This window comes from Musca domestica, unplaced genomic scaffold (genome assembly GCF_030504385.1).
Source record: "Musca domestica strain aabys unplaced genomic scaffold, Musca_domestica.polishedcontigs.V.1.1 36, whole genome shotgun sequence".
Classification (NCBI taxonomy): domain Eukaryota; kingdom Metazoa; phylum Arthropoda; class Insecta; order Diptera; family Muscidae; genus Musca; species Musca domestica.
The window spans coordinates 8,821,226-8,848,647 of NW_026712318.1; the positions used below are offsets into that span (position 1 = coordinate 8,821,226).

Below are 27,422 nucleotides of genomic sequence, written 5' to 3' on the forward strand. Positions count from 1 at the left end.
GTAAAATACCTATTTTAATGTGTGGTTCGTGAACACGCTAATATGGAATGCTTTTTGTACGAATCACCCTGTACTTTGCACATTCGTGTTGCCAACTACATTTTATAGTGTAACCTTTGGTATTTGAGAATATTGCAGAGCGACAAAAAAAAAAATGTCCTAAAGCAGGGTTTAAAACTATGATCCACAAAATGAACATTGCGCTTGTGTGTGTGAGAGAAACAAAAAGCACGTAAAAAATATCTCCCTTCTTGTTCTGGACGTTTTGTAGCAAAGAATTTTAATTTTATGTTAGCAAAATTATCAAAAAACATTAAATATAAACTCCATATATTTATATTTTTCTACAAAAGCTATCTATAATTTGTTTTCTTAATGTTAACGGAGCTACAATGCATCCCCCTACATTCTACATTCGTTGAAGTCTAATCAACGACTGAGACCACCGCAAACGTACTGTTTTGTTCATCTTAGTTATATATATATATATATATATATATATATATATATATATATATATATATATATATATATATATATATATATATATATATATATATATATATATATATATATATATATATATATATATATATATATATATATATATATATATATATATATATATAATCTGCTTTGGTGTTAAGCTCCTGCAAAAGACCTGAATTTTGGTATATCCGACCGAATTCAGTCTAGAAGCAAGTACATAGAATTCGGAGAAAACCGGTTCAGATATACCTATAGCTTCCCTATATTCAGAATTGCCTCCCAAAATAAGTGCCCTCTGAAACCAATTTTTTATTACTGTAAAGCCAAATGTTTATTGGGGCAATGATCTACTTCAAATAAATTTTTCTGTTACGGGATCTCTATTAAATATGCAAGGGGGTGTACGGTATCATAAAGTCGGCTCCGCCCGACTTTTATACTTTCTTCTTTGGTTTATCTTAAAATTTGGTATATCGAGTGGATTTATTTCGCATACATAAACAAGCATATATATTCAATAGTAATACATATTTTATTAATATTTAATATTCGTTCACAAATAAACAAAACATGGCAATAAACAATTTTATAAATATAATAAAATATAAATACATATCTTAATTTATATAAATAATATTTTTATTGTGGACTTGGCACATTATTTGGGACTTGAAAACTATATGTATGTACGTTCGATAACCAAAATCGTGCAATTTTTGTGCGAACAACCATGGTAAAATTAAGCATATCCATCTTTGCATTTTCTGCAAATTCTACTGCATAGAAAACAGGTTCCCATCTCCGATTTTTGTATATACACAGGATTTATAAATATACATTTTGATAATTTTATAAAAATTGTAAATATTTGATTGCATGACTTTACCTTCTTAATTCTACCATTGGAATACCCGAGAGCATAGCAAATGAGTAAGCAACACTGGCAAATTATCGAACAGATACATAATTCGTTTTCAAAAGAATTCAATTACAATTGTCATAAAAAATGTGTGATATAACATCTGTGTTGATTGGTATTTGGTATCTAGTTAAGGGTTTTTTTATTTTTGACAATATTTTGACGTAGAACAATTAATATTCTATAAACAGTTATTGAAAAACTCTATATATTTATACACAGCGAGTGACAAAAATCTTAAAATAAATATAATTTATTATTGCATTATGTTCGAAAAAAATATCGCAAATTCTCATAGAATTTTGGTTTTTTTTGTGCAATTACATTTTTAAATAAATTATTAACAACAAATAAGGTGAATGACGTAGTCCCACATATGGTAATAGTAAAATATCTTATTTTTACGCTAAACTATTGACTAACTTACAAGCTATTGTTTGTTAGTGGAATGTGAGTCCTAATTACAGTAGCGTATTTTGTGTTCTGTGAATACTTGTGACATCATGCATTTCTTTGCTTAAATTAATGGGTAAGGTAATGTGTTGCTTTTTGAATTAATCTAGAAATGTTGCTATAATTTCAGCCAGCGATGTATATGTACCGATTACCAATCCCAAGACACCAACAATTATCAATACAGAGTTGCCTGAAAGAAAAAAATTTATAAAATGTTATTCAATCATTAATTAATTATATGTCTAGGTATGTTGATATAAGGCTGGGGTTTTAGAAATTCGGTCTAGAAGTGTACTAAGAGTACTAAAAAGCACTAAATTTCGTAACATTTGGTATTTTGTGAACAGATACAGATAAAATCTTGAAATTTGGAAAAAAAATTAAGTGGAAAAAAATTAATTAAGTAAAATTAGTATGGCATCCAAATACCGCTACCTCGGGATATTCGGTATTTATAGGATTTTCGAGACATTATTCACCGGATTTGCATCATATTTCGTATTTGAAGTTCGTAATGAGTAGTACAACCTATGACGTAAAATTGTCTATGAAGGTCCACGTCTTAGTACAACGGTACCTCCCCTTTTTCGGTATTTTGATGATGTTTGCGACATTATTAACCGGAATTGTTTCGAATTTCGTATTTAAAGTTCGCAATCGTTACTACAGCCTATGACAACAAATTAATTACCCAGCAGCACGTCTTCTGGTAGTCCCCATATAAAGTTTTTTTTTTTTCGACGACCTTTTTTAAGTTTCTTCCAAAAGTTGGAGGGTATAAAAGTTCGACCCGACCGAACGTAGTTGTTTTTTTTTAGAATATGAATAATTACTACTAATTATAACTGTACTAAATTGGGTACAATTTGGTTTTGGTTGAACGGATTGATTTGGAAATTTAAAATGTTGGCATTGTGGTCTCTGCTGGAGGGGAGGGTAAAAATAAATAAAGAGTTTGGTTTCAAAATGGGTTCAGCAGACGTACAAAAGGTACTAAATGTATTATTGCGTGAACGGATACTGCCTGAAAGCTGAAATTTAGCAGTAGGATTACTGTTACTGTGTAGGGTTGAGATTTTGATGGGTACGTACTAAAAAGAGCTAAATGGTACTAAATTTGGTATTTGGGTAAGGTATTGAATTGGTCCCTTTGGACTTACGTTTTTGGCTGCTTAGTGGTACATGGCGGGGAATTTCGAAATACGTACCAAAAAGTACGAAAAGTGCTAAATAGTATTAACTTGGGTATTTAGGAACGAATAGATCTGGAAATCTAATATTTGAAGAGTGAGTCTTTGATGATGAAATTCTAATAATACTTGCACCCAAAGTACTAAAATTTACTAAATATGGTACTATTTGGAATTATGTGAACGGATAGTGGTAAAATCTTGAAATTTGGAATTGAGTTGGAAGTCTAAAATTTGACATTAGGATCAGTTTTCTGGAGGTTTGGTGATACATGGCGGGGGATTTCGAAATATGTACTAAATAGAATAAACGTTTGTATTTGGGAAAGGAATAGAGCTGGAAATCTGAACTTAGGAGTGAAAATATTTTATGTCGTTATGTGGTTGTTGGAAAGCCAAAAAAGTTTTTCGAAATTTTAACAATACGTGCACCAAAAGTACTAAAATGCACTTAATTTTGGTACCATTTGGAATTATGTGAACGGACAATGGTAAAATGTTGAAATTTGGTATGAGAATTATTTCTTGGAAATGGAGTTGATGTAAGGTGGTGGTTTTGGAAATATGTACTAAGAGTAAGAACTGTACTAAATAGTACTAATCTTGCTACAATTTGGTATTGGGTGAACAGAGAGTGCTTGAAATCGGAAATTTGATATTAGAGTCGCTGTTCACGTGTAGCCTGGACATATGTAGGTGGTTTCGAAAATGTGTACCATAATTGTACGAAATGTACTGAATGGTGAAAAGTACTATATGGTACTTAATTAGGTATTGGGTGAAGGGATAGGCCTGGATTCCTCTTGATATTGAGGTCTCCGTTTTTATTTGGAATTGAAATCCGGTGGTGCTTTTGCAAAGTTTTGTTTTAAAAGTTTTGAATGGTACTTATGTTGGATCACTGTTTTTATACCCTACAACACTATGTGTTGGGGGTATTATAAGTTTGATTGGGCCAAAAATTATGTAACACCTCGAAATATTGGTTTCCCACATAGGAAAGTATATATGGATCTTCCTATCTCGCCGAGCTGAGTCGATCTAGCTATGGGCCGATTTCACAATTCCCATCAATTCGGAATGGTCTCTTGCCAGAAAAGGATAAAATCTAAGAAATATAAAATATAAAATCTATATATCTTTTGCCGAATTTTTTCAATTTTTGACATTTTTTTTTTACAATTTTGAATTTTAAATTTTCTAAATTTTTACATCTCCCAACACAACGTTTTGAGGGTATTATATGTATGTAGCAATTATCGTCCGATCCTCACGAAATTTTGCATTGGGGTAGGGTCGGGATTGAAGCCTATTGTACTTCGGATGTGCATTTAGAGGTTTAAAGGGCTTTTAAAATGTTAATTTCTTCTAATTTTGTAGTCGTTCCAAACGCCACAATTGAAAATTAATCGACATGGAATTTCGCATCGGAAGAGAGTAGTGGACAGGGAAGAAGTCTAGCATTTTCGATGACCATTGGATTATATTTAGTTGTAAAATGGACCACAACTTTCGTGTGCAATTGTTTTAAATACTTCACAACACTACGGAGTGCGTAAATATTGGACAAATTCCCCGGGTCAAAAACTTAAGGGTAACCTCTGGGAGAGGCTTTTTGGCATTATTTTAAAAACGAAATATTTCAAAATGGAATTGGATATAAGGGGACTTCGAACATATTGTAGTGTTGTAGGGTATCACATGGTCGGCCCCGCACGGCTATAGCCTTTGCTTACTTGTTGTGTTTAGGATGGAGAGATGTAGATTGATTGGATGTGCGTACTAATAGTTACTAAATTGGATATTGGGTGGTTTCTAGGGATCTCTAGGGTTTACATATGGAGACGTTGAAATAGTTTTGGACAGAAAAATTTGATGTGGGTCCATTGTGTAATGGTTTTACTAATATCTTCCTCGGTAAACTTCAAATGAACAAACATTTTCCTATTATTCTTTCCGAAAAATGAAAAACTTGAAAAATATTTAAAACCTTGAAATTCTGAAAATTTACTACAATGTATGAAGGCTTGGTCAAAAGAAATGTCAAACTCAACAAATTGTGTAGATTGAGTATTGTAAATGCTTTATACGAACTGTTGGAATGAATCTAAAATTTTAAGATGGACTTTTCGCTGACGAAGTAGCGGGCACCTGCTCATATGTAAGCTCAAAATGATAACAGAATGTTCACATATGTGATATGTATTAACTTTCAACTGCCAATGGAATTGGAGGTTAAAATTCGCTGGATTTTTTATGACTAAATATATTTGAAGTATTAATACTGTTGATATACTTACTCAATATTAACCAGATTTTAGCCTTTCCATGTGTATTATACCAATGTGTTGATATTTGGATGAGTGCCGGAAATCCTAGACCCAAGGCTGACAGGCACAAAGCACCAAATAAGGAAATAAATAACTCCAAATTGGGTATAGCAACGGCCAATAAAACTGTAAAACAAAAAGACAGTAATTTAGAAAATATACCATTTATCCCTCTCTCATCGGCACTTACATGTAACCAAAACCAACAGAGTTCGTACAACATATTCCCAGAAAAGTTTTGAACGCTGGGGTCCCAATTTCTTGGCCACATAATCATTCCAGGTGATGTCGATGGCAACATAACACGCCAGACCGTGGGTTATGAAAATCGCAAATGCCAACATGCCCTTGACGCATTGGGCTAAACTGTAAGTTTATGAAAGTTATATAATATTAGTTATTTTTTTTATCTTTTCCACAAGATTTGATTTGATCAACTTACACTTCTTTAGCAGGCAAATTCAGGGTAATGGAACCTTCAATATCATCACCATAGTTTAGATAACCAAAAAGACCCATACCGACGTAAAGGAACACAATAAGAATCATGGAAACATTCAAAACGCCACAGGAGCCACCAAATTTCTTGGGTGTTTTCATTTCATTTTCCAGAGGGAGAATAACACCAATAGCTGTAACGATAGTAGAATTATAAATACAAAACATGGTGTAAAATACAAAAAATAATTATAGGAAAAATTCAGTTGATTATTAAAATATAACATAAAATACAAGCCACGTGTATTGGTGTTTTGAAAGTTTGGGGGCAAGTTCCTCTCTCTTCCACATACTTTGAAATTTTCAGATTGAGATTCCTTTGTACCTTGCGATTTAGGTATGTAGTGTCTTTGGCAATATTATTTATAATAATTCGAAGATTATTTTGGCAAATTTCGACGCTAAACTCCCTATAAGAGGACAATGACATTTTACCATAGGTCTCAGAAAACATCATAAGCCTAAAACTTTTTGAAACGCTAGGAATCGTATATATACGAAAACACAGATTTTTGTATTGGAGTCGTACTCAGTGTGGAAATCGATTTCAAAATTTGAGGAATTTTTCCATAGTCAGTGAAATTGGAAGAAAATTGGAAGCCGATTCAGAAAATGTGTATTAGCCATTTATTGCACAAAAAACCTGAAATCGGATAGAATTATATAAGGGAGCTACATCCAAATCTGAACCAATCTTGACAAAATTTGAAACACTTGTTTCTGGTACCAATGCTCATTGTTGTGGAGTGCATATTGCGCATGTGAGGGACTTTAACACCAATTCGGATGAAACATATAAATGGGAGCTATGGCTATATATGAACCGCTTTTCACCAAAATCTGAAGCGCTTGTTTTTAGGCTGAATTCCGTCGGAAGTGCCAAAATTTTGTCTATTTGGGCTGATATTAGCGATTTTATGCACAAAAAACCTGAAATTGGATAGAGATATATCCAAATGGCAGCTATATCCAAATCCGAACCAATCTTGACAAAAATTGAAACACTTATTCCTGAGTTGGATCTGATATCTGGTAATAAAGATTATTGTTGTGGAGTGCACCTTACGCAGGTGAGGAACCTTAACACCAAATCGGATAAAGCATATACAGAGTGAGTTAAAAAAACTGCAACAAAGTCAAACGCCATGATTTTTATATTTTTTTTAAATATTATTGAATGAAAGCAAAAAATGTCGGAAATAGCTTCAAATTTTAGAATAAGTTTAGATTTGTTCGAGTTGGTCACCTTTGGCACGAATTATGGCCTTCAAACGGGCAATGAAACCGTCACATCCTGTCCGAATGTTGATCTGCGGTATTTTGGCCCATTCCCGGCGAAGCGCGTGCTTGAGCTGATCCACACTTTAGTATTTTTTAGTGCCAATCTTGCTTTCCAAAGTGCTCCAGGCACAATAGTCCAACGGATTGGTATCCGGAGATTTTGGTGGCCATTGTGCGCTGGAAATGAAGCGGGGAACCTTATTTTGTAACCATTCTTGAGTGGCGCGTGCTGAGTGTGTTGGTGCTGGGTCCTGTTGAAAAAATGTTTGCGTGCCCAAGGCTTTAATACACCGTCCAGAATATTTTCGCGATAATATTGGGCATTTATTCTGATACCACGGTCGATTAATAAGAGCGGAGAGCGACAATCCGCTGTTATGGCGGCCCACACTATCACCATGGCCGGCGTTTGAGCTCTGGTGGCCAACCGAAGGTGCACATTTTGAGCTGACCTCTTTGGCAAGTAAACATGATCATTTTGTTCGTTTACAAACTGCTGGACAACGAATGTTTTCTCATTGGAGAAAACCAAATTCGGCAGTTCACCACTTTCGGCCATGTGAAGCAACTCTTTAGCTCTTCTGAGTCTATTTTCTTTCTGTTGCGGTATATGTTCTTGCACTTTTTGGAATTTCAAGCTCATTTTTCAATATTTGTCGAATGGAATATTGCGATATGTTCAGCTTACGAGCCATTTTTCGGCCACTGCGATGCGGGTATCGATTAGGTCGCTTCTTTACTTTTTGAACCATTTCTGCTGATGTTGCTGTTTTCTTCCGTCCACTTCCTTGACGTCGGGCTACGCTACCAGGTAACGAGCAATGGTACGAGACACAAAAGATTTATTCAGATTTAAATGCTGGAGTGCTCTAACGATAGCCCCTTGTGGGTTTCCAGCCAAATATAAAGAAATCACACTATTACGCTTGAATTCCATCACGAATAACTTTATTTCTGGAAAATTCTCACCAAAATGCTTTTGTATGCTTGTAAACAATATAATGAACTGTCACTGGAATAAATTTAACAGCTGTCGGACAAGTGGGTTAGAAATGACAGCATTTTGAAGTTGTTTGCAGTTTTTTCATCTCACCCAATAACAAACATATACTTATGCAGGTCCTCATCTTTGTATATCTCAAATATAACGATTCTCATTTAGCCGGTATTTTTCGACGATTTTTTTTTAATTTTCAAGTCCTTTCAAATAGTGGAGGGTATTAATATTTCGGCCCGTCCGAACTAAGGTGCCTTTTTACTTATTCTCTTTGATTTTGTATAAGGTTCCCACTTGGTTCCCACTCAAATTTTTCAAAAAGGAGCGCTCCCGCACGAAACAAAATAGTAAAGAGTAAACTTCGTATAAAACTCACATTCTGAGAGCGACCCCGCTCGAGAGAAAGTTTCACTTCCGAGTGAAAACGAACAAATCTCCCATACCTCAAAGAATATTGTCCTATGTTTGTCGGAACCAGACGTTCAATATATTTACAATCGCATTTCATAAATATGTTCGGTACCGTCCAGGAAAATCGAATTCGGAACGTTTGTGCACCAGATTTCCTTTCACTTCTATGATTTCATTTTCCCTTACTCCATTTACTTACCTTCTAAAGCGAATAGGACAGTTCCAAAGAACAATGGGAATCCACTGACTGGGGCAAATGCCTCCTTACCCTCAGTAGAGATGGGCTGACGGAAGATGTAGTAACAAATGATACCGAAGGACACCATTGTTATGGCATTGGCGATCGTTGAGAATGGAGCTAAATATTTCAAATTACGAACGTAATTGATTAGAATCAATGGTAGCAAAATGATCAGCATGCACAGGCGTACATCCACTGGGGTTTCAAGATAATAATCCGCCACTGATTTAATATTCGACGCTACAAAGACCACATAGACACAGCATGTGCCCAGTTGATAGATGAGTAAAAATGTGTTCACCAGATTGCCAATGTAGGGTGAACATTTGCGGAATATCGTTGGACCTTCCTGCATGGCCTCTTCGGCAACCTTGGGATAACTCATGCTGGGGATCTGTGAGAAAAAATAATTAATTAATAATTAAAAACTTTTTATTATTTCAAGAATTTACTTACTTTTCTACGTTTGCACAATTCATATTCCGCCTTGACCAGCTGATGTATGCAATAGGTGCAAATGGCGCCAATTACAATTGTCCCAATGCTGCCCATGACATAGCCAGCATTTTTAAAAGCATTTGGCATGGCCAATATACCGGTACCCAGAGAACCTTTTAAAAAGTGAAACATTGTCTCGGCATTTCTAAAAAAAATGAATAAAAAATGATGTCCCGCAACGTGAAAAACAAAATGTAAAATAGAGCACTTACGTTGTGGGATGCTCCACCTGACGATGTTGAAACGGATCATATTCATCGATGCCATTTGATTTCACGCCGTATTTATCTGCCTTCTCGGCCAACTCCAGAGAGTATTTCTTTGACGGCTTGTCCGATACATCAGCAACATAGGCCGCATTGGTATGTCCATTTTTTGTCATTATAGCGGATGTTGTGTTACTTACACTCTGACCCTTTAATAGTTCGCCTTAGGGGAAAAAACACGTCAACACTCTTGGCTTTTGTTGATGGCAATGTTCGCCCTATCCCCAAATGAGAAATGAGGATAAAAAAGATCCCGTACCGCGATGGATGCACAGCTATAATGTAAACGAAAAAATAATTAAATAATTAACATATTTTTTTTTTTTGCAAATATTCTTTTGCATTTCACGAAATGAAATTATAAATAAAATCGAAAAAGACAACACAGCGATCTAGACAATCGACTACCGCATCATTGAAGCACTGGTCAATGCAGACGATGATGACACGCACAGTGTTACGCGAACATGATGTAAAATGTAGGATGTAATTAAATAATACTAATAACAATGCGAAAGAAACAAACCGATCGGACATAAAGAGTTTTTTTTTTGTTCATTAAAATGGGTCAATAATATATCTCTGTTTTTATTTGCTTTCGAGACGAGCCTTATAAACTGAAATTTGCAGTGAAAACCGAAACGCGACGTTTAGTGGTGAGTGTGTAATAATGTCTTACTGGCTTTTAGCTAATTAAACTCGTCTCAAAAGAAAAATAAAGTAATAAAGATCAAAAACAAGTAAGCAAAGGCTACAGTCGAGCGGGGCCGACCGTTGAATACCCTACAACACTATAATAAACGATACAGATTATATAGGCGAGATACTCGAAAGAATTCCACAAGATATTGTGACAAATAATAAAAGAAAACCTTCAGGTTTCGTTCTCTAATATTCAAATAATAGCAACTTAAACTAATTTGCTCATTTCCAATTTATTGGTAGATTTTGCACGTAAATGGTTTTCCTAGATCTGGAACCAATATTTCCCTAAGACCTATAATCTCTCAGAAGTGGCAAAAGATTAACATTTATTATTGGTTTTTGACTGAAACGCATCTATATGAGATACAGACATTTGACTATATTCTTCCACGAAATCAGCGTTAACGAAATAGTCAGAAGTGCGTCTTTCCTGTATTTGTGAATTCTACAAAGAGTCACTGGAATGGACATTTTCGTATTTTGTCTACAAAAGTTGGCAAACTATTTCGCACATTGAATATTTTTGGATGGCCATCCAAAACTGCTTGGCTTTTACAATGTCCGGTAACCCCAATTCAAATGTGCGTGAGGATCGGGCGAAAATTACGACCTGCTGACAATTTGGTCCATTTCAACCCCTAGATATATTGCGATCATCTCCAAAAAGAACAGGCTTCTATTCTGACCCTCATCTTATACCCATGCAAAATTTCGTAAGGATCGGGCCATAAAAGCGATCTGTATATGATATCCTGTTATCCTAACTACTTAGTTTTGTTAGCTGTAGAAATATTACCAAATGTTTAATTCAAAATGAAAATATGCCAAAAATATGACAAAATGGAAGAAATATGAGAAAATGTTACAAAATCAATATTTTCATCCTAAGAGAGATATTTTTATGCGATTTTTTTTTAGACGTTTTATGTTTCCTGCCAAGAGGCCATTCTGAATTAATGAGAACTGTCGAAATCAGTTCAGCCGTTCTCGACATATAAGAGATCTTTCATGCATATCTTCTTTGATGGACATATATATCGCACATATTTTGCTATATATCCGATTTGTTGGATGTTAACATCAATGTAAAGGTCAGAAGTAACCTTGTCATGGCTTCGTGATTTCGCCGGGATTTAAAATATTCGCGGTTTAATGAAAAATATTGAATTTTTTCAATACAAAAGATATGGTCTATTTTACCCGCTAAATATTATCCGATGACCACCCTAATTGGTAGGCTTCTTTCCTGCCCTAAACTCTAGCTACATACGAAATTCCGCGTCGATTGGTCTATAATTGCGACCTGTATAGCTACTGCAAAATCCGATATTTTTTCAGTATTTGGTCCATTTCAACCCCTAAACATTTGGCGATCATCTCCAAAAGAAATAGGCTTTTATTCTGACCCTAACCCCACCTCCATTTTACATTTCCTGAAGATCGGACCATAATTGCGACCTGTAGAGTGATTACAAATTAACATAGACAGACGGACGGACGGACATACATAGCTAGATCGACTCAGTTCGGCGAGCTAGGAAGATCCATATATACTTTCCTATATGGGAAAGCAATATTTCGAGGTGTTACATAAATTCTGGTCCAATCAAACTTATAATACCCCCAACACATAGTGTTGTAGGGTATAAATATGATATTCATCTTAACAAGGCAAAACTTAAATGAGTCAATAATAACTAAAATTTTGTTAAAAAAAAAAACTAGTAAAAAAGCTGTAATTTCGGCCGGACCGAACTTTGAATACCCTACACGATTTGAAACGAATTTGGGAATTCTCAAAAACAATAAAATCCTTTACAAATTCTGTTAAGATCTTAAAAATATCGAATGTAGCTGTTACATTAGGATCTATACGACGACATGAACCTGCATAGGTAACTTTTTTCATAAGCCATCACAATATCCAAATGCGAAGCTTAAAAAAATCGGCGAATAATGTAGGTAAAATCATCAAAATACCGAATATCGGGAGGTACCGTTATATGGGGCTATACGAAGACGTGGACCTGCACAGACAATTTTCCGTCTTAGGCTGTAGTATCCACTACCTACATGAAATACCAAATATGAATCGATCTGCATATACAATTTTCTGTCATAGGCTGTAGTATCCACTAAGAACATCAAATACCTAATTTGAAACAATTCCGGTGAATAATATCGCTAAAATCATCAAAATACCGAATAGGAGGGGGGAGGTACCATTATATGGGGGCTATACGAAGACGTGGACTTGCACAGACAATTTTCTGTCATAGGCTGTAGTATTCATTACAAACTTCAAATATTAAAATTGAAAGAAATCAAATGAATATTGTCGCAAAAATCATCAAAATACCGAATATAGGGAGGTACCGTTATATGGGGGCTATACTAAAACGTGTACCTACGTGGCCCATTTTCAATACCAAAAGTCCTGCAGACATAATATACATTTGAGTAAAATTTTATCAACGCACTTCGTTTCTTTCGGAAGCTAGAGTGATTTTCACAGACGGATAGACGGACGGATATCGCTAAATCGACATCGAAATTTTATGCTGACCAAGAATATATATAATTGTTGGGTCTAAAATTTATATTTCGAGGTCTTACAAACGGAATGACAAACTTAATACACCCTTCATACTATGGTGGAGGGTATAAAAAATAAGTGCCTGCTTCTTCGTCAGCGAAACAATGATCTCCATATCAAATGTGAGAATTCCAGCTCTATCCATGCACACAAAGGAAATGTAGTACTTTTCGAGCAATCATAGTACGCATACCCCCTAAGCACCTCGTTTGCTCTACATATCAAATTTCAGAGTCCCTGCTCTATGTAGTCACCCAATACCAAATTTAGTAACATTTTGTGAGCATTTCCAAACAACTCTCCACCCAAACAACAACAGCGATCCAAAATTAGTACAATTTAGTACTTTTCGTACAATGCATTTGCAATACTACCATCAGATACCCGCAGAGATCTCAATATAAAATTTCGGGATTCTAGATGTTTACATTCACTCAATATCAAATTTAGTACCATTTAGTACTTCTTGTACAAATATAGGACACATTTCCAAGCAACCGCCAAACACAAATATTATCAGTAAATTTAATATCAAATTGCAGAATTATATCTCTGTTCCTTCACCCAATACCAAATATAGTACTTTTCGTACAATTATTAGTACACATTTCCGAAACAACCTCCTTATGACCAGGATACACATGAAAAGCAAACCTAGTACTAACTTACAGATTTCATGTCCTATCTGTTCCTCCCATTATCAAATTGTACCTAATATAGTACTATTTAAACTTTTCGTGCATTTGAAGTACCAATTTCCAAAACCACCTATTTATCACCTATTTATATTAGTACCACCAAACCCTTCTAAATTTAGTACCATTTAGTACAGTTCACACACTTAGTCCACATTTCCAATATATGATATCAAACTTACTTTCCAAATTCGATTCTCGTACCAAAGTTCAAATCTTTTACTTTTCGTATCATTGTAGTACGAAGAAGCTTCAGCCGTTTCGGAAATGTCTTTGTAAGGATATTTCTTACATGTAGGAAACACAAACTGCGAATTTACAGCAAATTCTGTTCAAAAATATGACTAAGATCGCCAAAACACCCTTCAACCTGGCGGAACATTTAGATGGGGGCTATATCAAAATGTGGACCATTTTCAATACCAAAAGTTTTGCGGTTCTCAAGAAAATTTGATCAATCTACTTCATTTCGTTCGGAAGCTAGAGCGATTTCCACAGACGGATAGACGGCAGATATGACTAAATTCAGATTAAATCATATGCTGATAAAGAATATATATTCTTTTTATACCCTCCACCATTCTATGAAGGGTATATTAACCTTGTTATTCATATTGTAACTTCTCGAAATATTCATAATAGACCCTACAAAGTGTAATATTCTGGATCAGCGTAAAATTCTAAGACGATCTAGCGATGTCCGTCTGTCTGTTGTAATCACGCTATCTTTCGAACAAATGATTTTATGTGTGTCAATTTTGGTGAATATCGGTTCAGATTTAGATATAGCTCCCAAACATATTTTCGTACGATTACAATTTTGTTGGGCGCCATATGTGTAATGTAACCGATTCAAATAGGATGGTTTCAGCCCACAAATAAGTACTTCAAATTTGCTGAAAATCGGTTTAGATATAGCCAGAGATCTCATATATATGTTTCATCTGATTTGGGGTTTAAGTCCCTCACTTGTGTAATGTGCATTTGACAACAATGATATTTGGTACTAGATATGTTATAGAGCTCGGAAGTACATCTGCCAACTTTGATCAAGATTGGTCCAGATGTGGATATAGCTCCTATATATATCTTTAACCGATTTCGGGCTAATTGTGCACCAAATGGCCAATATCAGTCCAAATGACCTGAATTTCGGTACATCCGACCGAATTCAGTCTAGAAAGAAGTGCATAGAATTCGGAGAAAATCGCTTCTGATATAGTTATAGCTCCCATATATATGTTTTGTCCGATTTGGTATTAAAGTTCCTCACATTCGTAATATGAATACGACAACAAAGATATTTGGTACCAAATATGATGTAGAGCTCGAAAATACCTCTGGATTTATAAAGATTTGTTCAGATTCGTATATAGCTCTCATATGTGCCCCAAATTGCCAATATCAGTCCAACAGTCCTTAATTTTTGTACATCCGACGGAATTTGGTCTAGAAGCAAGTACATCAGATATAGCTATAGCTCCCATATATATGTTTCATCCGATTTAGTTTTTAAGGCCCTCACATTCGTAATATGCTCCCCACAAGTGTGATAATTGGTACCAGATATAAGATACAGCCCATAAATACCTCTGCAAAATTTTATCAAGGTTGGTTCAGATTTGGATGTAACTCCCATATCCGATTTCAGGTTTATTATGCAAATAACTTCTAATATCAGCCCAAATGGCGTGAATTTCGAGACGTACGTTTCCATTTGGCGGAACTCGACTCCGATATATATTTCTTTAATATAATCCTTCTCGAAGCGATATCATGCATTCTAAGCAATGTTATTTGGTATAAAATATAAACATGCCTACGTCAAATTTAGTGCAAATCGATTCAGAATTGGGTATGCCTGCTATATATTAGTTCCCTCTGAAACCAAATTATAACTGCTCTAAAGCCAAATGTTGTTAGGTGGTATGATCTACTTCAAATAAATTCTTTTCTTACGGGAGTTCTACTAAATATGCATAGTGGTTTATGGTATCATATAGTCGGCCTCGTCCCACTTTTGACTTTTCCTTACTGGATTATCAATTTATGTATGGGTACCATCGTTAAAATTTCAAATTGTACCACTACCCGATCCAAAGTACTGTGCATTGTTGTTGCAACAGCATGTAGTAAAAGTATTTAAAAGAATATTATCGTACATTGACGTTAGAGTATTATAGAGAGGAAAACATTTAGCTATTGCACTTTCGATGCGCTTTGCTCTTAGCCCAACATGTAGGTGTGTGTGTGTGTCTTCAAATTTTCCACCGAGAGACAAAAAGTGTGCGGGGAAATTCACATATATTTGCTTTCGCATTTAGAAGAAATGCGCGGGATCTCATTATGTTTATGTGTGAGTATGTGTTTGTGCTGACAAGCTATTTGGCCAGGATGAGGAACGACGCGACAAGAAGGTTCGTTGCATGTGTAGTTCAACGATTTCTTAGGTGCTTGCTAGCCGCAGTGTGTAGAGCTGGCTTCTTGGCTGGCAAGCACTTTTGGCATTGACAAGTGAAAATTACCCAGTACCCTCTTGGCCTACTAAATCGATTTTTGTGAGGCGCTATCATTAGTCTTGTGTGTCAGATTGTTGGTTCGCTTCTATGTTTGTCTGTCTGCCTGTCTGTTGTTGAATTCATTGTCGTGCTATTTCACGTTTACTATGAGTGTTTCAACGATCAATGCCAATGTTATTGGGCAGCACGAGTTTTCATTCTGCAGCGATTCTCAAATGGATGGTCATCAGTTTGATAGTAAATATATAGAAAAGAGATTTTCATTTAAAAATATGACTAAAAAATAAAAATTCCGAATATTTGGGAATATGGATCAGCTAAAATTCTGAAATTTTAGTATTTGGGTCATTATTGGTGTATAGTTTATATATGATAGAAGCTTTTGGATATTTTGCAGGATAGCCATTCAATGAGTGGATAGAGCTAAAATTCTAAGGCAATTTCAGACTGTTGGGATGAGATAAGTTTGTGGTCTTAAAATAGTACCATTAATATACAGAAGTACATTGGGCTTCTTCCTCTAATTCGTTATCACCAGAAAATGCTATCCTAATTTTCTTATACCCCCCACCATAGTATGGAGGGTATATTAAGTTTGTCATTCCGTTTGTAACACCTTGAAATATACATATTACATCCCACAATGTATATATATTCTTGATCAGCATTTAATTCTATGTCGATTTAGCGATGTCCGTCCCTCTGTCCGTCTGTCCATCTGTGGAAATCACTCTAGCTTCCGAACGAAATGAAGTAGGTTGATAAAATTTTACTCATATGTGTACTATGTCTGCAGGACTTTTGGTATTGAAAATGGTCCATGTAGGTCCACGTCTTCGTATAGCCCCCATATAACTGTACTTCCCGGTATTCGGCATTTTGATGATTTTAGCGACATTATTCACCTGAATTGTTTCAAATTTGGTATTTGAAGTTCGAAATGGATACTACAGCCTAAAACAGAACATTGTCTGTGCAAATTCACGTCTTCGTATAACCTCCATATAACGGTACCTCCCGATATTCGGTATTTTGATGATTTGAGGGACATTATTCACCGGAATTGTTTCAAATTTGGTATTTGAGATTCGTAATGGATGCTACAGCTTATGACAGAAAATTGTCTGTGCAGGTCCACGTATTCGTATAGCTCCCATATAATTGTACCTCCCGATATTCGGTATTTTGTTGATTTTAGCGACATTGTTAACCGGAATTCTTTAAAATTTGGTATTTGATGTTCGTAATGGATACTACAGCCTATGACAGAAAATTGTCTGTGCAGGTTCACGTCTTCGTATAGCCCCCATATTACGATACCTCCGGATTTTGGGTTCTTTGTCGTTTTTTGCGACATTATTCACCGGAATTGTTTCAAATTTGGTATTTGAAGTTCGATATGGAAACTACAGCCTAAGACAGAAAATTGTCTGTGCTGGTCCACGTCTTCGCTTAGCCCCCACATAACGGTACCTCCCGTTATTTGGTATTCTGATGATTTTAGCTACATTGTTCACCAATTTTTTTTAAGTTTCGCATTTGAATATTGTAATGGCTTATGACAAAAGTTACCTATGTAGGGCCATGTCGTCGTATAGACCCTAATTTACATCGTTCATGTATAATTCATTGCTTTCCATCCCCACTGGTCATACACATAGTTAAATTCTATAATTTATTACCATATTCAGCTTCATAATCCGATTTGACATTAAAATATATTGGTTATATTACTTAATTGTTGGCATACGGAATATATCGCGTGTTTGGCGTTTGTCTTTTCGTCTTCAGTTTTACGGAAAATCGCAAAACTAAATCTTTGACAATTTATGGCATTCAACCCAAAGCCCAAATGATAATCAACAATGAAGGAAGCCCACAGAGAAATGATTCTAAAAGTGTCACAATCAACAAACAAACAAAAATTCAAAAACCAAAAAATGAATGCATCTGTTTTGAGTGGGAACACAATAAACATATCCATACAAGATTATATACAAATGTATGTGCAAATAGGTTGCTGTTTGAAACAAATTATAAAATACTTAAGAAAACCATATTTTCTAATTGCAGACAATCTATTTGGTATTTATATTTAAAGCCTCCGCCTTATTTGTCACACATGGGACACGTGAACAAAATCATACTAAGTCTCAATGTGTTTATTTGCCAAATAGGTCAGCTGCAAATGTGCACCTTCGGTTGGTCACCAGAACTCAAGTGCCGGCCATGGTGATGATGTGGGACGCCATAGCAGCAGATTTCTGTGCTGTATTTGATATCTAGTGCCAACGATTTTTGATGTGGATTGCATATTATGCATGAGAGAAACTTAAAACCCCTATATCTCAATCGATTTTCACCAAATTTGAAGTAATTTTTGCTACTACGAATTCAGTCTGAATTTCCAAAATTCAGTCCATTTAGGCTTATATTAGCCATTTGGTGCACAATAAACTTAATATCGATTAAATATATTGAAGCTATATCCTAATCTTATCCGATCTCGATAAATTCGACAGAGGTATTTTTGAGCTCCATAAGTTATCTGGTTCCAAATATCACTCTTGTGGAGTACATATTCCGCATGTGAGGGATGCGATGTCCTCGAAATTTGATGTGTTTGTTTGTATACGGAATTCAGTCGGAAGTGCCAAAATGTGCTCCATTTGAATTGATATTGGCCATTGGCGGATTGATATGTATATATCGACTCAGAAAGTGATTCTATGAAGATCCTCAAAAGTAACTACGGGTCTATCTTGATTCCTTTTCCATGTTACAAACAAATGCACAAAGACATAGCATGGTCCATAAAATTTAATGTTTAAAGAATTGTTTTTTGCAACTTCGTGCTAAAAACGAAAAGTACTCAAATGTACTAAAAATTAAATACTGTGTATTAGACAAGCGGAATGAGCTAGAATTCTGAAATTTACAACGAGAGTCACTGATGGAGGACAGGTTAGTATTGCGGTCCCATTTTGTGGTAAAGATGTGATTTTAAAAATGGGTACTTCAAGTGCACGAAAATTAATAAATAGTATTATATATGGTACAATTTGGTACTGGGTGAGCAGATAGTGCTTGAAGTCTGAAGTTTGATATTACGATTGCTGTTTGGGACTTGGCGATATTATCTAGAATTGAGGTATGGGAGTGGCATTGGAAATGTGTACAACATTGTACGAAAAGTACTAAATCGTATAAAATTTTGTATGGGGGAAATTAAAGAGCTGTAATTTCATATTATAGTCACTCTTGGTATCTGAGATTTAGATATGGAGGTGGTTTTGACAATTCGTACTATAATTGTTCGGTATTGGGGGAAGGAATAGAGCTAGAATCTTGAACATTGAGATCTTTGAATCTTGGGCTGGTTTTGCCAATGCGTACTATAATTATTCGAAAAGTACTAAATGGTACACATTTGGGTCACTGTTTGTGTCTAGAATGGAGAGATGTAGATTGTTTGAATATGCATATTAAATTTGGTACTGGGTGAAGGGATTGTGCTGAAATGCTTAAATTTGATATTGAGTTCACTTTTGATTTCTAGAGTTTGCGAACGGAGACGTTCAATTTATTATATACGTTTAGACCCCACAGAGCATATGTCTTCCTGATCAGCATACAATTCTATGTTGGTTTAACGATGTCCGTCCGTCTGTAGAAATCATTCTAACTTCCAAACGAAATGAAGTAGGTTGATAAAATTTTACTCAGATGTGTTGGCGGGGCTTCTGATATTGAAAATGGTCTATATAGGTTAACGTTTAGACCTCATGATGATTTGTGTCAACATTTTTACGGAATTGTTTGAAATTTGTTATTTGGAGTTCGTAGTGGGTACTACCTTCTATCTTAAACTTGGTGTTTGAGGTTCGTAAGCGACACCTCCTTCTCTAGCAGATTATTGGTTGTAAGGGTACATGTTTTCGTATAGCCCCGGATATTGATATTCTACATTTTTTTAAATTATAGCTACATATTTCAACGGAGTTTTTTTACATTTTGCAAGTTCCTTCCAAATGGTGGAGTTTACTCAATGTTCGGCCGGCCTAACTTAGATTTTTTACTTTTTTTTGCTTTCGTAATTTATTCAGTTTTTATGTAATTTGAAAAAAATTGTTGCACAGTGTAATTGAAAGAGAGATTTCTTTTTTTTTTGACTTATAGTGAGATTTGATGAAGAATATTTTTTTTGTCATGTGTGTCATGCTTCTAAAATGATGTTTTATAGGTTAATTTTACAAACACTCGCATGAAATAAATGTGTTTTTAATATTTATAAATTCCTGTTTTGATGTATTCTATAACACAGAGAATAATTGTATGGCAAATATGTGCATAATATTAAGACTTGCTACGAACCCGATTAAAAGAAGGTTTTAACCATATTTAGAAAAATTCACTTTGGTGACTCGCCGGAGGGTTTAAGATTTTGACCAAAAAAAATCCTAGTGTTCTTTCGTATATCAGTAATACCACCTAAAATGCTAGAAATTTTTAAAATTTTTAATTCGAAAATTTCAAAAAACCTTGAAGAGGGAGGAACATGCCTCTTCTATTTAGATTAATTTTCGATTAAGACTTTTCAAAGTCTTCTTTTTTTAGCTCCACTTTTTAAAATTCATTGAGTTCTATTTTTCGATAATTTGAGAAAAATTTTATTTTTTTTACCCAGTGTAACCTTATTGAATTTGACAGTCAACTCTTCAATGTGGCAGTTCTAGCCTGACGTAATTTAAAATTATTAACGAATAAATGCCGAAGAGCAAATTAACGTTTATTTAAATTAATTATTTATTAATATTCAAACCGTCACCCATTCATTTGATAGGTATTTTTACAAATTATTTCATATAATATTTCGCAGAAAAAAAGTATTTTAATAAATACCTGCACAGCTACGATAAATATTACCAGCCCCCTTTAGTAGCATTCCCGACGCTTCAATTTATCTTTTAGTTTAAATCATTTACGGTCTGACATTTGGTAATGAATATGAAACGTGATAGAATTGTTACAACGTAGATTGCAAAAAAAAAAAATTACAATCATCACGATTTTTTCATATATTTTCAGTATTGTCTGTTGTAATAAATGCAAGTTTCAAATAATGTTAATGGCTTTTTCGGTTTATATTCGATTTGTTATAGAGGCGGAGCAATAATTTAAAAAGTGATGACAGTTGAAATTGTAACCTAACGGGAACAATGATCTATAGAATTAAAAATCAAAACCTAAATCATTTCAAATTTTATATTTAAAGTTCTAAATAACGGTTTTAGACCCTAGGTCTCCATGGGCCAAATCTGTTTCAGGACATTTAGAGTCGATCTAGCGATGTCTGTCCGTCTATCTGGCTGGTTGGTGCGCACGATAACTCTCGCAAGGAGTGTCCGATTTGGTCCAAACTTGGTACATAGCAATATTATTCTCAAACTTAGATCGAGTTCCGAGATAGGCAATATCGGTCCACTCCTTGTGGTACCTCCCCCACAAAATGTCAACATATTCAAAGAAAATAATTTACTGCACCAAAAGCGAAAGGATAATCCCATTTTGCTCCAACTTTGCAAATCCTAATATTTGCATCAGTGCTAGGTCGGGTGTGAAAATTGACAATATCGGCCGACTCCATCAAGTGTCTCCCCCACAAAGGGTCAACATTTTTACCAATTTTAACTTTTATTAAATGTGATTTAAGGGTCCTATTGTCTTCAAATTACACACATTACACTATTTTTATTAAACCAAAACCTTGTGTGAAGATGGGATATATCGGTGCACTCCTTCTGGTACCTCCCCCACAAAGGGTCAAAATGTTGAATATTCATAAAGCTCATAAAACACGAAATTAACATCCGATTCCATTCAAGCTTGGTACATAACAATATTTCCATCAACAAAAGATCTGCTATGAAGATGGTATTCGGACCATTCCTTCAGGTACCTCCCTCACAAAAGGTCAAAGTTTTGAATGAACAAATGAAATTTGTAGATTCGATATGTGCCATGAACAAATATTTTAAAATCTGGTAATAAAAAAAAAAAAAAACTTTGTTAAAAAACAAGTAAAAAATCGGTAAGTTCGGCCAGGCCAAACTTTGAATACCCTTCACCATGTGGAAGGAATTTGAAAATTTTCAAAAAAAAAAAAATAATAAAATCGGTTAAATATTCTGTTTAGATCTTAGGAATATCGAAGGTAGTTGGTATTTAAGGGTCAAACGACAACCCGCATAAGTACCTTTGGTCATAAGCCATTACAATATTCAAATGCGAAACCGAATATCTGGAGTTACCAATATATGGGGGCTATACGAAGACGTGGACCTGAACAGACAATTTTCTGTCTTAGGCTGTAGTATCCATTACGAACTCAAAATACAAAATTTGAAACAATTCCGGTGAATAATGTCGCTAAAATCCGTACCGTTATATGGGGGCTATACGAAGACGTGGACCTGCACAGACAATTTTCTGTCACAGGCATAGCATACATTACGAACATCAAATACCAAATTTGAAACATTTCCGGTGAATAATGTCGCTAAAATCAACAACGTATCGAATATCGGGAGGTACCGTTATATTGGGGCTATACAAAGATGTGTACCTGCAAAAACAATTTTCTGTCAAAGACGGTACTTACCATTACGAACTCTTAATATGCTAAAATCATCAAAATACCGAATATCGGGAAGTACCGTTATATGAGGGATATACGATATCATGAACTTATATTGACAACACTCTTCCAGGTTGTAAATTACTCGGAAGGCACTCCTTTTGTGGATTTTTAGACAATTTCATTGAAAAATTTGGCTACAATCATATAAATACCGAATATCGGGAGGTACCATGATATGGGGGCTACGATATCGTGAACCGTTATAGTCCATCTTCGAACTTGACCTGCCTGCAGACAAAATAATAATTTTCGCACAATTCTAGCTTCCTATCTTTATTCGTTTTGACTCTAGCGTGATTACAACAGACGGCCGGACTGTACTAAATCGTCCTAGTATTTTGCGCTGATCAAGAATATATATAATTTTTATGTCTAAAATATTTATTTCGATGAGTTTCAAACGGAATGACGAAAAATATGTGCTCATAATGCCACTGTCCAATAGCCAGTCTGATTTAATAATTCTGGTTTGCAGATCAAAACCCTAAAGAAGTTTCGGGTTGTTAGGCCAAACTTTGTTAAGTCCTTTATATAGTTTTTACCCTATACAAAGAACGCATTTTCCAACATGGAAGCTCTACTTTAATGATCTGCTGGATTTTTCCTGCAAATATTTTTTGTGTTGCACAGTGTAATTTCTTTCATAAAATCAAAAATCTACGAATATCCCAATATATACAAAATTATATCTTCGGTTTACTCTTTCCTTTTGAAAGAGAAGCATTTAAATTTTGAAAACTAGACATAATCGGTTTTAATAAGTTTGTACCAGTTTCAATCTTCTGTTTTTTTTTCTTCGAAGTAGAGGAATAAAACGCCCAGCCTACCTGAAATTAACGTCATTTTTATTGGTTGCTTGTTGAAGCAAGCAAAAGTGTTTGAAGCTGTTCAACACACTACGAATTCTGCAATGTGTGCTTTACTGCTATTTCAACCTTTTGTGAGCTACTTAATACCATTTTTTTCGCCTCAAACAACTTTTAACGCCAAGGCTAACCAAGAGTACAATTTTTTGCTGTTCCAAAGACAAAACTTGTTTTTTTTTCTATAAATTGTTTATCAAGTCGACACTTCTGCGCAATTGATATTAGACTATTTGGGTAGGTCAGTTCTCTACAACAATCAGCTTTAAGCTTACTGCCACATTCAATGGAGGCGAAGAGGAAAAAAAGAACATTGAACTTTGCATTTAGACAATGTCAAATTGGCTATAACATCTAACGCATATTTAATGTGTGTTCGAAGCGAATTTACATTTTTTTTTTTTTGAATTTGAGTTAATATGATCGAAAAAAAAATTAATTTAAAGATTAACATTTTTGATGTGTGAATGTGTGAAATTTACGAAATTTGCTAATTTATTTTCAATTCTAGGTTAAAGAATTCAAAGTGAATTTTTGAATTTGCCTTTTTTCAAGAACGCAATTTGTATTTTTTTTTTTCTTGAAAAATATACGGCAAAATACAGGGTAAACAAATTGAATTTTTGTATGTGTATTTAAACATGTTATATTTGCAAAATAAAGAAACGATATTTCTAAAATCCTGGCAAATACAAGATGTATGCTTTTTTGTTTCTAAATTTCGTAGAAAGAGACAGAGAGTGCGAGAGAGGAGAGAATCTGAGTTACGCTACGTACTTGGTATGAATCCATGGTCTGTCGAGAAATCAGCAGACCCTTTTTCCAAACATTTTAATTTAGACAACAAATCTTTGTATCGACATATAAGTACTATTGCTTGAGTTAAATGGGTATGAATAATGACTGTAGTGGCATACAGAAAATCCGACCAAACTACTTTTTAGGAACGTTATACAATTAAAACCTGCTGAAAATTAAGGAAGTAATTATTTGAAACTTAAGATAATAGATATTAGAAAAAAGTAGTCTTATTTAATGTATACCCTCAACCAAATGTGTCCAGCAATAAGTTGTCTACATTTCCCTCAATATGCGGATATATGGGGTCTATGGACAATTGCGGACTCAATGTCGTACATTTTTGTAAAGGCGTTTTTATTTACAGACAATTCAAAACACAAAACAAAGAAAAAAAAAACAATAATAAAATCTGTTGGAAAATATGACTCAAATCTAATTTTTTCAAATCATATTCTAGGCCTATTCGGTAACTTTTAATTACTCTTGTTATTGACAAATGATATTTTTGTAAAATAATTAATGAGAAAAGTTCGTAAATAGTTACAGAATAGGATCCCGGGACTGTGGTATTATTTCAACCCACCACCATACTATAGAGAGTGTATTATCTTTGTCGTACGGTATTTTGTCAGTAGACAGGTAAAGTTCGTAAATGGGCCATGTTGATCAACGAAGGCCCTCATATAACTGTCCCTCCCGATATTTGGTATTTTGACGAATTAAGCCTCATTTTCTAACAGAATTGCTTAACATTCGATACTGACAAAACATTGTCTACAGAGTGAGATAAAAAACTGCAACAAAATCAAACGCCATAATTTTTACATTTTTTTTAAATATTATTGAATGAAAGTAAAAAATGTCGGAAATAGCATCAAATTTTAGAATAAGTTTAGATTTGTTCGAATTGGTCACCTTTGGCACGAATTATGACCCTCACCGTGACACGCTGCCCGAATGTTGCTCTGCGGTATTTTGGCCCATTCCCGGCGAAGCGCTTGCTTTTGATGATCGACACTTTGGTATTTTTTAGTGCCAACCATGCTTTCCAAAATGCTCCAGACACAATAGTCCAACGGATTGGTATCCGGAGATTTTGGTGGCCATTGGGCGCTGGAAATGAAGCGAGGAACCTTATTTTGTAACCATTCTTGGGAGGCGCGTGCTGAGTGCGATGGTGCTGAGTCCTGTTTGAATGTCCAAGGTCTGCGATCAAAATGTTTGCGTGCCCAAGGCAATTCGGCATTTATTCTGATGCCACGATCGAGTAATACAAGCGGGGAGTGACCATCGGCTTTTATGGCGGCCCACAACTACACCATGGCCGGCGCATGAGTTCTGGTGGTCAACCCAATGTGCACATTTTCAGCTGACCTCTTCGGTCGGCGTTTGTTTACAAACTGTTGGACAACGAATGTTTTCTCATTCGAGAAAACCAAACTCGGCAGTTCACCACTTTCGGCCAAGAGAAGCAACTCTTTAGCTCTTTTGAGTCTATTTTCTTTCTGTTGCGGCGTAAATTCTTGCACTCCTTGAAATTTCAATGGCTTTACCCCGAGCTCATTTTTCAATATTTGCCGAATGGAATATTCCGATATGTTTCGGCCACTGCGGCGTGGGTTTCGATCAAGTCGCTTTTTTCCTTTCGAACATTTCTGCTGATGTTGCTGTTTCCTTCCGTGCACTTCCTTGACGTCGGGCTATCAGTATCAACGAGGTAACGAGCGATGGAACGAGACACAAAAGATTTATTCACATTTAAATGCTGGAGTGCTCTAACGATAGCCACTTGTGGCTTTCCAGCCACCAGTCTGAAGTTGGTTGCAGTTTTTTATCTCACCCTGTATATCTGAGCCGATTTTCACAAAAATTTAAAGCACTTGCTTTGAGGCTGAATTCCGTCGGAAGTGCCGAAATTCAGTCCATTTGGGCTAATATTAGCGATTTGGTGCACATAAAATAAGAAATCGGATAAATATATATATGTGAGCTATATCCAAATTTGAACCGATCTTGATAAAGTTTTAAACTCTTATTTCTGATGTGTATCTGATATCTGGTATCAAAGATTATTTTTGTGGAGTGCATATTAGGCATGTGAGGGACTTTGACACCAAATCGGATGAAACATATATATGAGAGCTATATCTGAACCGTTTTTCAACAAAATTTGAGCTACTAGCTTCTGAACTGTATTCCATTCGGATTGATATTGGCTAATTGGTGCACAATTAACCCGAAATCGGTTGAAGATATATATGGGAGCTATTTCTAAATTTAAACTGATTGTCACCTGATTTTGGAGTAGTAGGGTTTACAAGTGATGTGTTCTTTTCCGATTTCGAAGCTGATGTTTGATCTTATTGATACTTTTGTAGGATTATTATTTACCAAACAAAATCCTAAGTTCTCTAAAATATGACAGAAGTAAAATATCGGTTTTTGATGAAGTGGGAACATCACCCAAATTTGCTTCTACGAAAAGAAGCCAAATTTCACATTCAAAATGTTTTTCCAAAACTATAGCAATTTGGTGTATTTACATTTTTCACACAAAATTTTTGGTCCATTTCAGCCGCTAAATAGTATCCAAAATGGTAGGCTTATACTCCATGCAATACAAAGCGTCGATTGGTCTATAATTATGACCCAGCGACTACAAACTTAGCGTAAATATAGTTTTTAATCCATTTAATCCCTTAAGATTTTTCCACCGTCACCCTCAACAATAGGCTTATAACACTAACTCCATGAAAAAATTTGTGAGGTTCGGATGATAATTGCCACTGTAGCGTGATTACAAATTAACATGAAAGACATTTGGACACATATAGCTAGATCTAGTCAGCTCGACGAGATTGGAAGATCGTTATGTAACATCGTGAGCCTATGACCAACATTTCAAGGTGTTACAAACATTTTTTTATAATACCTCTAACACATAGTTTTGTGGGGTATAAAAACTAT

The 27,422-nt window shown here is 35.0% G+C and overlaps 1 protein-coding gene across 2 annotated transcripts in view; it reads right to left on the reverse strand.

Annotated features, from left to right (window-relative positions):
• Window positions 1-1,000: 1,000 nt before the first annotated feature.
• Window positions 1,001-27,422, reverse strand: part of LOC101892538 (proton-coupled amino acid transporter-like protein CG1139) — a 31,024-nt gene continuing 4,602 nt past the window's right edge. For both annotated transcript variants that reach the window (XM_059125983.1, XM_005176139.4), the window contains exons 2-8: window positions 9,523-9,851; window positions 9,269-9,455; window positions 8,771-9,206; window positions 5,827-6,016; window positions 5,575-5,750; window positions 5,355-5,510; window positions 1,001-2,054 (exon numbers count right to left, since the gene is read on the reverse strand). In XM_059125983.1, coding sequence (XP_058981966.1) covers window positions 1,963-2,054; window positions 5,355-5,510; window positions 5,575-5,750; window positions 5,827-6,016; window positions 8,771-9,206; window positions 9,269-9,455; window positions 9,523-9,692 — 1,407 coding nt within the window. In that variant the 5' untranslated portion in view covers window positions 9,693-9,851 and the 3' untranslated portion in view covers window positions 1,001-1,962. The remainder of the gene's footprint in view (window positions 2,055-5,354; window positions 5,511-5,574; window positions 5,751-5,826; window positions 6,017-8,770; window positions 9,207-9,268; window positions 9,456-9,522; window positions 9,852-27,422) is intronic.